Source organism: Danio rerio, chromosome 8 (genome assembly GCF_052040795.2).
Source record: "Danio rerio strain M-AB ecotype USA chromosome 8, GRCz13ab, whole genome shotgun sequence".
Classification (NCBI taxonomy): Eukaryota; Metazoa; Chordata; class Actinopteri; order Cypriniformes; family Danionidae; genus Danio; species Danio rerio.
The window spans coordinates 4880611-4893753 of record NC_141028.1 but is presented as its reverse complement, the minus strand read 5'-3'; the positions used below and the strand labels follow the sequence as shown (position 1 = coordinate 4893753).

Sequence of the window (13143 nt, the reverse complement as noted above, 5' to 3'; positions counted from 1 at the left end):
AAAATGGCTCAGTGTAGGTCCGGGTTGAGTTCTCTCTGGGTGTTAATGCCTTCCACCTTTATGATTCCCTGAGCTAATGTTATTCAAATCTTAATAGACTGCCTTCATCTTGGGCAATCATACCACACCACGGACAAGGAAAGTATAAGTTGGCTATTCATAAAATACCATAGGGTTATATTTATTTTACAATATCATTTTATTAAACGGTCGTTAATGTAAAAAGTATGTTTCCAACATTTATTAGACTTGCTAGGTAAATTTTTAAATGGCTCCAATAAACCTTCAGATTGCCATTAATGTGTCCTGAAGTAAAGTGAAACAGCCAAACTCCAGCAAGATAAAGTCATTGTAGGCAAAACTGTAGACCTTTATCTATAAATAAAGTAGAATTACGGAAATTGTGCTCATAACTGAAAGCTACATCGTGTTTGCTGGTTTTAAAGCCCTGTCAGGTGCTCCTGTCAGTTAGCATGTGTAACCTTAAAGGGTTAAACAAATAACTCAAAGCACTACTATGATTAAAGAAAAGTTCACTCTATTATATTTCACCTACCTTTTTAGTACGTTTTGGTGCGACTAAAACCCATTGTGAAAAAATGACAACGACTTAATGTTTTGAGCTAGAAGCTGTAATGTAGCCATGGCTGGAATGAATTTTGGTCTGGTGTCCCACCACAGCAGAATGAATGTAGCGGAAATTATGCTATTAACACATTACAAAATCTCACACTGAATAAACAAGAATGCCCGTAGCCTGCTGTCAACTTCCACATTTTACTCCGTCATTTTCAAGAGTCTTTTCACAACTGGCATGCTAGCGACCCCTACTGTTCATGTATCTACATATACCATGTTCCCTCTCTGTGGAAGTATGACAACTTAGAATCTCAGAAATAAAGCTGAAATGCCAACTCATTGCAGTAGTATTTCAATAATTAAATATTCCAGGCCAGCCCCTGTGCTAAATGCATGTTTTAAAGTGGAGCTTGACACTGGAATGCACAGGTACTGCCTGGCTAGACATGCAAGAGTTAGCACCGTTGCTTTATGGTTATTCCATCAAGTAGATGTGTGGATCTTCCAAAGCATGTCCTTCTGTCATTTGTTTGTGAAATAAGGCCTTCATCAGTCCCCTTTTCTTTCACTACTGAGTTCTTAAACTTCTGTTTTGTTCCCAGTGGTTAGTGGGCCCAGAGTTCGAATTCTGGATGGTGGACATCTTCTGATCCTGTCCACTTCTCTCTCTTTTATTTCATATGGCCGTAAGATTACAGAAATTAAGGCAAAGATGGGAAAAAAAAAACACTAAAAAAAAAATAAATGATGGAGAGCAGGAGTTCTGTTTTCATAAATTGCTGTCAATTTTTTTTTACATGGAAAAGCGCTCTGTCAACACTGAAGACTTCAGCTCTTCACTCTATTCATCTTTAAAGCTGCTTAAAGGTTCTATGATGTCTCTAATGATTCCTAATGTTGCCAGATCACCTCAAGGCATCAGATGTCAATTTTTTGTTTCCTTCTCTTTCTTAGTCACAACTGCACAGACAGCTTGTTGCTGGATAGATATCTATCTGGAAAGTCTATCTACCTTATCAAAGGTGGAGTTCCAGCATGTAGGCATATTATGAACACATTTTTGTACAGATAGGTTTAAGGAATTTTGTTTTTCAACAGTTTGTTTTTTCTTTTTTTTTTCTTTAACTGAAAAAGGCAGACATGGCTGTCTGGAGCCTGAACTGAACACTTGAGACGTGGGTCAGACGTCAATATAAAAACCCAGTATACTTTAAACTAAAGCTGCGTTACACCCCACATTTAGGGTAGATTCACACTAGCACTTTTAATCCGCACCCTGTTTCGTTTGACGTCAAAGTAGTATGGTGTGTTTGGCTAGTGTGAACGTGTCTTCTGAACTCGAGTGGGTGCCCGTGTCTGCCTAAAAGAGCTGGTCTGGGGTACAGTTCATGCGAACTCTGGTACAATTCACATCTGAAATAAGTGAATCAAATAACAGAAGTGAACCGCTAACTGAACTACAAACTTTAGTTTTCATAATGTTCATTCTAGGGATGCTCAAAATAATCAATTGACCGTTAACCAAAAGGGTGCGTTTGTAACAGATTAATGGTATCAGACAGTTAAACGATTAAAATAGATTTTTATATATTTGTAGAGTTTGGCTGCATAAGAGGCTGATCGAATGCGTTTTTTTGCATTAAGAGCGGCATCTTTTGAATGGTTTATTAAAAGCCGCAAGTGTTTTGCATGCAGCTCATCCTAGAGCTGCTGTATTTGTGTTCTCAAGACAACTACAGAGAACTTTTAAAGAGCATGGTTCCCGCTACATTCATTTTAAAGGTAAGGGAATTATAACAGCGCAAAGTTTACTGTAACCGTATAGTGCTGTGCGTTATTTATTAAACCCTTTGAGGTGACGTGCTGACTGACTGACAGGTGCGTGAGGCTAGTAAACACGACTTAGCTTTCAGTTATGAGCACAGTTTCCATAGTTTTAATTCATTTATAAAGGTCTGTGCTTCTGCATACAGTGACTTTATCTTGCTAGAGTTTACAGCCACTTCACTTTACTTTAGGACGCATTAATCTCACTCTGCAGGTCTATTGTAGACGTTCAGAAATATTCCTAGCAAATCTTATAAATGTTGTAGACATACTGGCTACATCAGGGGTGGCCAACCCTGTTCCTGGAGAGCCACCTTCCAGCAGATTTCAGTTGCTACCCATATCAAACACACCTGAACCAATTAATTAGGACCTGAACACCATGTGATAATTACAAGCAGGTGTGTTTGATATGGGTTGCAACTGAAATCTGCAGGAAGGTGGCTCTCCAGGAACAGGGTTGGCCACCCCTGGGCTACATAAACGCTCTAAATTGCGCTAAAACACCCTAAAACGCTAAAAGGCGTTTTTGTAATGGAAAATCACGTATTCCTAAACAACAGGGCATTAAATAAATTTTTTACAAAAAAATGTAATTATAATTTAATATTAATCTGACCAGTTAACCGTTAATATCCAATTAATAAGCTGCGGTTGTAGGTTAGCAAAATTAACCGAAATGAGCATCCCTAGTTTATTCATGTCGTCGTATCATCTACCTTGGCGACAAGCGGGGCTTACCCAGGTTAAACGGTGATGATGTCTGCTTGTCTCCACCAAAAACCCTTTCAAAAGATCATGCGATGTCTGCAGAATGTTTTTGTGGCAGACAGATGCAAGTGGCTCTCTGTATTTTGGTTTTGGTAACAAAACCAAAAGATTCAATAAAAGCTGACTGACAGTGATATGCGGACATCTCCAATTTAGCCACTTCAACAGCAGCTGTTCCCAAAACAGCAGCTTGATGATGCAAGCATACTGGGGTTTAGGAGGGAAAAAAGATGGTGTGAACACAAGCTGTGAAGGTGGCAAGAGAGACGATGAAAATTGAGCTCTGTTCAGGCAATTGAATCAAGAGTGAAAGCACCCTTAAGTTTGATTTATACTTCAACGTAAATCGCACGCGTATGCTATGCGCACCTCTAAAAAAATGTAACTCGTAGCGCAAGCTCTGTGATTAGTGAGCTTGGTATAAATGCACGGCTTTGCGCAAGGCTCGCGCCATGGGTTGCGCCGATCACTTGATGCAGAAGTGTAAATCAGTCTTTAGACATCCACTTGCAAATTTCCCCTCAGGGGAATCTCTGCCGCCATTTTAAAGTGCATTCCGCTTTGTCAAGTGTACAAGGAAAGTTTACATTTACAGTCTCTCAATTTTGACTGTGTTTATGTACACTCCAGCACCTATTATATGTCACACAATGCACAATACAATGTGATTGAGACGTCACAACGGCGACATTCATTCGCAGTGTATATTAGATTTAAAGTACTCAAGGGTTTAGGGCATTTCATTTAAACCCATTCCACCTGTAGAGGACACTTGTGTTAAGTAACCAGTGACTTAAAGCTGAATAAACAAGATGGAGGTACGTTGGTGAGTGAAGGGCATACAAATTTGGACTAGAATTCAGATGTTCTTTGTTATTCTTTGTTTGAGGGGAAAAAAGAAGTTTGAAAAGGCAGAGTAAATATATTTTCACTCCAACACCCCTGCGCTGCAGTAGGCAGGATTGTAAATGTGTAATGCTGCTCACATGTATCCCTAAACACAATAATAGTTTAAGTAAAGTTTATTTACTTGAGTAAATGTGTAAATCTGAATTTTAGTTTTTATTCCTTAATTTATTACTTTTTATTTAATATATTAAGGTCTAAGTTAAAATACTCCGCTGGATACTCCCAAAATAATTCCGCAGAAATCCGCAGATTTTTACCAAAATTCTGCGCAGAAATGGCAAAAAACGTCCGCAGATTCCGTCTGGCCCAAGTAACAGGTAACAAAGTTGTCGATAGCATTCAGTTTGTAGCAGAGGGATCGTTTGAGAGCCGCACACGAAGTATGAACAGCACTTAGCAGATACAATGAATCCAAAAGCGTGCACATCATTTTAATCAGGGGTCACATATCTCGGTCCTGGAAGGCCACTGTTCCTGCAGGGTTTAGCTCCAACTCACCTCAACAAACCTGCCTGGATGTTTCAAGTATACCTAGTTAGACCTTGATTAGCTTGTTCAGGTGTGTTTGATTAGAGTTGGAAATAAAATCTGTAGGGCACCGGCCCTCCAGGAATAAGACAAACATTTGATACTTTTTTCTTTTATTGCGAAAACACAGTTGTGCATGAATATAAATGTTTACAGTGTCAGTACAACTACTCTAGCCTATATGTTGATTTTAACATTGAATAAAATGGTCTAATAATGTTTTCAATGACAGATTGCAAGCATAGGCCTATATCTCAGACATAATTCAACATCAGAATTATTATATAAGTAGAATAGAATAATTTATAGAAATCAGTAGACCTACACATAATAATATTGTTTTACCATATGTTTGCGGAAAAAAACAATAATAATTGCCGACTCATGTTAGCCTTTATTTTACATCTACAGAATCGTGAGAGAATTGTGATCTTTATTTTAAGCCAAAAAAAATCGCAATTCTCGTTTTAGCCAGAATCATGCAGCTCTAGTGTGCATCTCCAATAGTAACATCGCTGGATCTGTAATGTCCAAATGAAATTCTAGTCGAGTAAGAGACACAGTTTAAAACATCTTATTGTGGAGTAATTGCAAATTTTAACCATAAAGTCGCCTAAAAATGTATGTTTATAATTCAATATCTCCGTTTATCATGGTGCATTGGCGTTGACTTTTATTCCACAATTTAATAATTGACTATAATTGAACGGAATTCCAACGACGCAGTGGCGCAGTAGGTAGTGCTGTTGCCTCACAGCAAGAATGTTGCTGGGTCGCTGGTTCGAGCCGCGGCTCAGTTGGCGTTTCTGTGTGGAGTTTGCATGTTCTCCCTGCATTCGTGTGGGTGTCCTCCGGGTGCTCCGGTTTCCCCCACAGTCCAAACACATGCGCTACAGGTGAATTGGGTAGGCTAAATTGTCCGTCGTGTACGAGTGTGTGTGGATGTTTCCCAGAGATAGGTTCAAGCTGGAAGGGCATTTGCTGCATAAAAATGTGCTGGATAAGTTGGCATTTCATTCCGCTGTGGCGACCCTGGATTAATAAAGGGACTAAGCCGAAAAGAAAATGAATGAATAGAATTCCAGTTTCGCACATAAATTTAATTAGCCTTTTTGGATAGAAACATAGCTAATCACGTTCAATTTATCTTTCTGCCCTATTTTGCAAGGACAAGTGAGTTCTAAGTGTGCATATTTGCAAAATATAGTTCGATTCATTCTCTCTTAGCAGAAACCCACACACATCTGTCGAAACCAGGAGGACACACAGGAAATCTCTTAGGGGCTCGTAAAAGTGTAAGTTGTAATTTTGGAATTCATTTACGTAATACAATTTTAATCTTTATTACTTCAGTGAAATTGAGCTATAATTTTAAAGCTAAATGCAAAAGTGTGCTCTTTTATGCAAGATGATTAACTGTTTAACTTAAGGCAACTTGTGTAGCTTATTGTTTCAGAGTTGTACATACCTTTTTCATTTTATTGCCCATGATTAAAAGTAAATGTTTTTTTTTTATCCTTTTATAGATCACAACATGTTATATTTATCAGGAATTTCCCTGCCTCGTCTGGTTGCCACAATGGTAGTGGCAGGACTCGTCTCTCTGACAATCCTCTATTACTCACCCTCAACTCCAAAGAACTGTCCATCTCCGCTGCCAAATTTGAAACAAGAAGAAAGTTACTCTACCAAGAAAAGCGACGCTCTGACGAACAAAATAATAGAAGACAAACCTATCCTTCTGTTGTGGTTCTGGCCTGAAAATTACTTCTTTGATTTCAGTGACTGCAAAACCATTTTCAACATTGATGGTTGTCATTTGACGGATAATCGATTACTCTATGAAAAATCAGATAATGTTCTCATTTATCACAAAGCCATCAGCTGGGATCTGTCCAACCTTCCTCCATCGCCTCGTCCTCGGTTTCAGAAGTGGATTTGGTTTAATGTAGAGTCACCGACCAACACCAGAAAAAAACCTGGTCTGGAAAACCTCTTCAATCTCACCCTGAGCTACAGAGAGGATGGAGATATTCCTGTACGAATGCGATTGAAAACCAGAAAGACACCAGCCGATGACTTTGTCATTCCCAAAAAGGACAAACTGGTTTGTTGGATTGTAAGTAACAAAGCAACATATACAGGTGCCGGCACAAGGAACAAGTATTATGAGGAGCTCAGAAAACACATAAATGTCACTGTGTTTGGAAAGGCTTTTGGAAAGTTTTTGGATTACAATCAGTACTATCCTACCCTCGCTAGCTGCAAATTTTACCTCTCCTTTGAGAACTCCATCCACAAGGACTACATCACTGAGAAGTTAAATGGTCCTCTTGCTGTAGGAACTGTTCCTGTGGTTTTGGGTCCTCCAAGAAAGAACTATGAAAACTTTGTTCCTGGAGACGCCTTTATTCATGTGCAGGACTTCCCAGATCCAAAGTCACTGGCAGAATATCTGCTTCAGCTGGATAAAGATGACGTTGCATATCGGAGATACTTCAACTGGAGGAAATATCTTGTGGCAACTCCTCATTTAATACAGCGGACTCAAGAGTTTGTTCTGGCTATATGCACTGCCTGTGATTATGTAGCACACCATAAGGAATATAAAGACGCTCATAATATATACGACTGGTTTTTTCATTAATACAAGTATGATCTCAGATTTGTAAACTGGTAATTCATGGAGGGATTTGCAATACGCTTTATAAGGTGCGTGCGTGTGTCTGTTTTTTTTTTTTTCACTTTGTTGTAGGGTAGTATTAAATATAACTGCAGGAATTAAAAGTTGGTGTTCTTTTGCCTTTTTCTTTGGAAATAAATATGCTTAAACATTTTGGTTACTCGTTTTAGTTAATATGTTACTTATTGGTATTATGTTGTTGTTAGCATGTTGGTTATTATCAAGTGCAGTGGCACTTGATGAGATCCCAGACCTGTGAAGGATGCCAACCATCGAAAACTGCAAGGACTATACATACTTAATACACAAATACTCTTCCTCGATCATGTACACCTAACCTATATACGCAAGACCTGCTTAAATTTTATATATTTATACCTGCAATTTTTATATATATATATATATATATATATATATATATATATATATATATATATATATATATATATATATATATATATATATATATAAATATAAATATATATATATATATATAAATATTCCTATTAGTTGGGAAACTACAATAAGAAAAACTGTGACAAACTTTCAATGTTAGGAGACCCTGATAAGTATGATTTTAAACATTGTGAGTTACAAGGCAATCAGGCATGTCCTCATACTACCATAACAGAGTACAGCTAGCTCATACCCATATGATACAAAAACACCTTGTAAATTACCAAAACCGGTATGTGCACATACTGTACACTTGTTGAAAAATAAATCCTCTGACTTGTGCATTTCTGGCTTCACCAAAGAGGAAAAATAATCAAGACGCAAATCATGTTAGCAGCAGGAGATATAAATCTAACTTCCTTGTACACTTAACCATATTTTAATACTGCACCAGCAGACTGTCTCAATAAGGATGTATAAATGTATGTATACTATCTGCATGATTCACCAAAACTCTCAAAATAAAGCACCATTTGCAGTGTTATTCTAATTTGTTTTGGTGTGACCATTATTAGATTTCCATTTTCTTTCTATAAATATGAATGAATCAAATTTGTCTTCCAAAGTGCATTCAAATCTGCATGAACTTTACATTTTTACAACCTTACTCCTACTATTCACCATTTCTGTTTGTTGTCAACTCATTGCTGTAGCTACGTGGTTAAATATGTTACCCATGCTTAATATATTAATATAATTAATGTTATATAATATATTAGTATTAAAAACTACTAAATTATAAAAAAAAAAAAAATGCAATCTGACAATTTAACCGGAAAACAAAAACAAACAGGAAGGGCATTTTTAGATTTCAGTTAAACATTACAAGGACAAACCATTTTTAATGGCATGCACAGATGTGTTGTTAACAACTAAACTAGCAATGTGAGCTAACAAAATCATAATTCATGTTATAACAATATCATGTTTCACAAAAGTTTAGCCATGAGTTTTTTTTTCAACCAAAGTTCTTAAATTAACCTTTTGTGCTAATTCTTTAGTTGCAATGGTAAAACTACAATAGAAATGTATAAACAAATGACTCCATGTTTGTCTACACTATACATGTATAGCAGTGTTTCCTCTAGGATTTTTTCCAGCTGTGGCGGCAGGCCTTTTTTTACAAAGAGCTACCAACTCCCTGTGGCGTTATTTCACTGACAAATGTCGTGAGTGCAGTATTAGAAGTCGAGATCGCATTTATGTAATAGCCTAAAGCATGTGGATCTTTTTTCTTGTGCGCCGATTTCCGCTGCTCGTGCACAAAACTTCTTGCACGCCCTCAAATATAAGCCACGTCAAGAGCGAGCAGATCTTCTTGTGCGCACTCAAATAAGCGCTGCTGAAGTGCGATTTAGTGCGTTTATGTCTCCAGCATTTATTAGATTTGCTAGGAATATTTATGAATGTTTTCTAATAGACCTACAGAGCGATATTAATGCGTCCTGAAGTAGTGAAACGGCTACACGTCGTGTTTGCTGGCCTCATGCATCATGCACCTGTCAGTCAGTCGGCACGTAAAGTTAAAGGGTTAAATAAATTACGCACAGCAATACTTATGATGTCTAACGTGAAACATCTTGATGGACAATGGCATTATCATCATAGGTGAAGGTTAATTAATTATTTATGAATAATTAATTGATTCATAACGAATTAAATATTTGTACCCTGCTGCCGGATGTCATTGTAATTCAAAGGCTTAATCATACTTGACGGTGTTTTCACATTTAATGTCAGGGACAGGTTTGCTGTGACGCTTGGGTTTAGGGGTGGGGTGGGTTTGTCTTTTCACTGCATAAAATATTGTTAAAAATACATTATATCTATGAAAGAGTCCTTGTAAACCACAGATATCAATGTGTGTATTTAAAGTAAACATAAGTAACCAAATTGTTATTTTTTTACACTTATTTATTTCCACAGAAAAGGCAATAGCATAACATATGGAATTCATGCAGTTACTGAATGTATTTGGTCTCAATTGCTAAATACTTCATGCAAAAAAAGAACAATCACATGCAGACACCTTATAAAATGTATTCAAATTCTTTCAGCTTGCAAACCTCAGATTATATTTACATATTATTGAAAAAACCAGTCGTATATATCATGAGCTTCTTTATATTCCCTATGGTGTGCTACATAATCACAGGCAGTGCATATAGCTAGAATGAACTCTTGGGTCTGCTGTATTAAATGAGGAGTTGCCACAAGATGTTTCCTCCAATCAAAGTATCTGCGATAGGCAACGTCATCTTTATCCAGCTGAAGCAGATATTCTGCCACTGACTTTGGATCTGGAAAGTCCTCCACATGAATAAAGGAGTCTCTAGGATAAAAGTTTTCATAGTTCTTTCTTGGAGGACCCAAAACCACAGGAACAGTTCCTACAGAAAGAGGACCATTGATCTTTTCTGTAAAATAATCCTCGTGAATGGAGTTCTCGAAAGAGAGGTAAAATTTGCAGCTAGCGAGGGTAGGATAGTACTGATTGTAATCCAAAAACTTAGCATAAGCCTTTCCAAACAGAGTGACATTTATGTGTTTGCTGAACTCTTCAAAAAACTTCTTCCTTGTGCCCACACCTGTCCATTCAAGATTGTTACTTACAATCCAGCAAACCAGTTTGTCCTTTTTTGGGATTACAAAATCCTCCTCTGGTTTCTTCCTGGTTCTCAAACGCAACCGTACAAGAATATCAGAATCATGTCTGTAGCTGAGAGTGAGATTGAAGAGGTTTTCCAGACCGGGTATTTTTGCTGTGTTGGTCGGTGATTCTACATTAAACCAAATCCACCTCTGGAACCGAGGACGAGGCGATGGGGGGAGATTAGACAGATCCCAGTGGATGCCTCTGTGAAAGATGAGGACATCGTCTGATTTGTCGTAGAGTGATCTATTATCCGTCAAATGACAACCATCAATGTCATAAATGGTTTTGCAGTCACTGAAATCAAAATAGTAATTTTGAGGCCAGAACCACAACAGAAGGATAGGTTTTTCTTTTGGTGTACCAGTTAGAGAGTCACTTTTCTCGCCAAAGTAACGTTCTATGTATTGTTTCGGGTTTGTTTGTGGAGCTGGACAGTTCTTTGGAGTGGAAGACCAGCAGTAGAGGATCGTCAGAGAGACTAGTCCTGCCACTACCATCATAGTAACCAGACGAGGCAGTGAAACTCCTGTTAAAGTTACCATTTTGTGATCTAAAGAAAATCATTAAAATAAATGTTTAGTTTTGAACAGGAGCAGTAAAATAATAAAAAATGTGACAACATTGCTTTAAGGTGTGTAAACTTTAAACAATAAGCTACATTAATGACTTGATTCATAACATCATTAATAAAAATATTAATACATAATAGTTAATCATGCATTAAAAAATTAAATTATCAGTTTGCTTTTGACTTAAAGCCTTAAATTTTACTTAAGTAATAAAGATTACAGTTGCATTGCACAAATCAATTTCAGAATTACTCCTTACCTTATTTAAGATGAAAGAAGGGAAGAGAGAAGCTCCTATGGACAGATGTGTGTGAGCTTCTTCCAAGGAAGGAAATGTGTGTGACTGTATTCACGTTTATAAGATCTGGCTTGGAAGCCAATCATTATTCAGTAGGTAAATAATAGTCACGTGTCCACTTTTGATGCATTTGGCTCCATTTTATAAACAAAACACCCAAACCGGTTTAGCAGCAACTGGCAGTTTGATTGGCAAAGTATGGCATCTGCCTTAACTGGAGTTATAATTATCATTTCAACAACATTGTCATTTAAAGCAACCGTTTTTGATGCACTTTACAATACAATTTAGTGTACTGGGCATCTGTTGATTTTACATGTGCACTTTGCTTGTATTTGGGTTTAAAAGTTTTGTGTGTTTGTGTGTGTTTGCTTTTAATAAGGTTTTCTTTTATGAATAAATAATATCAGACCAAATAATAGAACAAGGTATCTAACTATTTCACATGTAAACCACTATTTCTAAACTATGCTGGAATGCATTTCCAAATATATCTCAAGCCAAGACAACCATAAAAATAAAGTTGACTATACAAATGTCATGAACTTCACAAAGATTGTTAGCCAATTAAAATACTTATAGAAATGGGCATAAATTTAGTTGTCTACTCTAGACATGGTAAGTTGGCACAGTAAGCTTGTCACAGCTCATTGCTAAAATCTAATGACCACACAGTTCAGGATAGGAATGATAACTGGGTTCAAGGTTTGCCGTGGTTTGAAAAAGTCAAGGTTTTAAAACTGAACATTTTCTGTTGTTCCGTTTTTATGGTATATGTAAAAACATTTTTATGTGTTTTATTATTTACTATTTTATTTCGTTTTTTTAAAAGCAACTGTATCTCCCGCAGACAAAGACCCTACATATCAGGGGTGAGGCCAGAAATTTTAAAGAGGGTCGACCTTGGTGAAATAGGCTAGAGCTCAGCGCCTACGCTTGTTGTAATAATAAAAAAAACCTCTGTTATTATAAAATAAAGATTTTGGCTATTTTTAGGAATGTCCAAACAACTGAGTACAATTCCTCCTGCTTAACTAAATGTGCATTATGCACACAGATTTGGGAAATATGTTTTAGGCTACATGTATACTAGGGGTGTGAACCTAATGGTCTCACTATTAGGGCTGCAACTAACAATTATTTTAATAATCGATTAATCTGTCGATAATTTTTTTTTTTGTGTTAACCGAATCAGATAATGCATTAATTTCCAACCGTTTATTCAAAAAAGCTCATCCCTGAGCTATAATGCGAGATAGTCGTCGCCATGTTTACTTGTGGCTGAACGTTTGCCTCATTAATAGAAAGCAGAGCACGCAGAAAAAAACAGCTAAAAAAATAAGCACTTTTCCGACGATCCCTTACTGAGAGCTCTGCTCAGCGCTAGACACCCCTCCAAAGATTTTCTCAGTTGACGCTCTAAAGGTAAACGAGCTAACGGTAACTTGTCTTGCTTGTCAAGCTGGATAATGAGTAAAACATCAGCACCAGGGACGTTCCCCACTTAAAAGCGGAACAAAAGTAGGAGACTGCTGTTGAACTTCTTTCTTCCTTATACCTGTCTATGAGGTGCCGAACTCTGTATCAGTGCGTAAGAGACTGAGTTCACTCTGCTCCATGCTGAACTAAAGTCTTGTTGTTGTTTTTTTTTTGTAATTAAACTTCCATGTGTCGCGTGTAACCACGAATTGATTATGAAATTCGTTGCCAATGCTTTTAGTAATCGATTTTATTGATTCGTTGTTGCAGCCCTACTCACGATTGAGTTCAGAAACTATTACTTTGTCATCGTTTGTTCAATTCAATATCACAATTCATCACGATGCATTGCTTTCCATACACAATTTTTTATTTTACTTCACACAAA

The 13143-nt window shown here is 37.1% G+C and overlaps 5 protein-coding genes across 6 annotated transcripts in view; 3 read left to right on the top strand and 2 right to left on the bottom strand.

Annotated features, from left to right (window-relative positions):
- fut9b.1 (fucosyltransferase 9b, tandem duplicate 1) overlaps positions 1-13143 on the top strand; it is a 207687-nt gene that overhangs the window by 121961 nt on the left and 72583 nt on the right.
- Positions 1-13143, top strand: part of fut9b.3 (fucosyltransferase 9b, tandem duplicate 3) — a 163559-nt gene that overhangs the window by 121933 nt on the left and 28483 nt on the right.
- Positions 1-13143, bottom strand: part of LOC147842519 (4-galactosyl-N-acetylglucosaminide 3-alpha-L-fucosyltransferase 9) — a 32435-nt gene that overhangs the window by 11892 nt on the left and 7400 nt on the right. The window contains exon 1 of one of the 2 annotated variants that reach the window (XM_087264168.2): positions 557-738. The exons of the other annotated variant lie outside the window; for it this stretch is intronic. The gene's annotated coding sequence lies outside the window, so the exon portion shown is untranslated. Of the gene's footprint in view, positions 1-556; positions 739-13143 lie in introns of those variants that run through there. 2 annotated transcript variants of the gene reach the window in all.
- fut9b.5 (fucosyltransferase 9b, tandem duplicate 5) lies at positions 6139-7451 on the top strand (the record flags this gene model as incomplete). The annotated part of the gene is given in 1 exon segment (NM_001099266.2): positions 6139-7451. A coding segment is annotated over 1 exon segment (1068 nt). The 3' UTR covers positions 7262-7451.
- LOC147842520 (4-galactosyl-N-acetylglucosaminide 3-alpha-L-fucosyltransferase 9-like) lies at positions 9647-11344 on the bottom strand. Its single transcript, XM_087264166.1, has 2 exons — positions 11238-11344; positions 9647-10959 (listed from the first exon to the last, which is right to left on the bottom strand). The coding sequence occupies exon 2, from the start codon at positions 10949-10951 to the stop codon at positions 9839-9841; it is 1113 nt and encodes a 370-aa protein (XP_087120292.1). The 5' UTR covers positions 10952-10959; positions 11238-11344; the 3' UTR covers positions 9647-9838.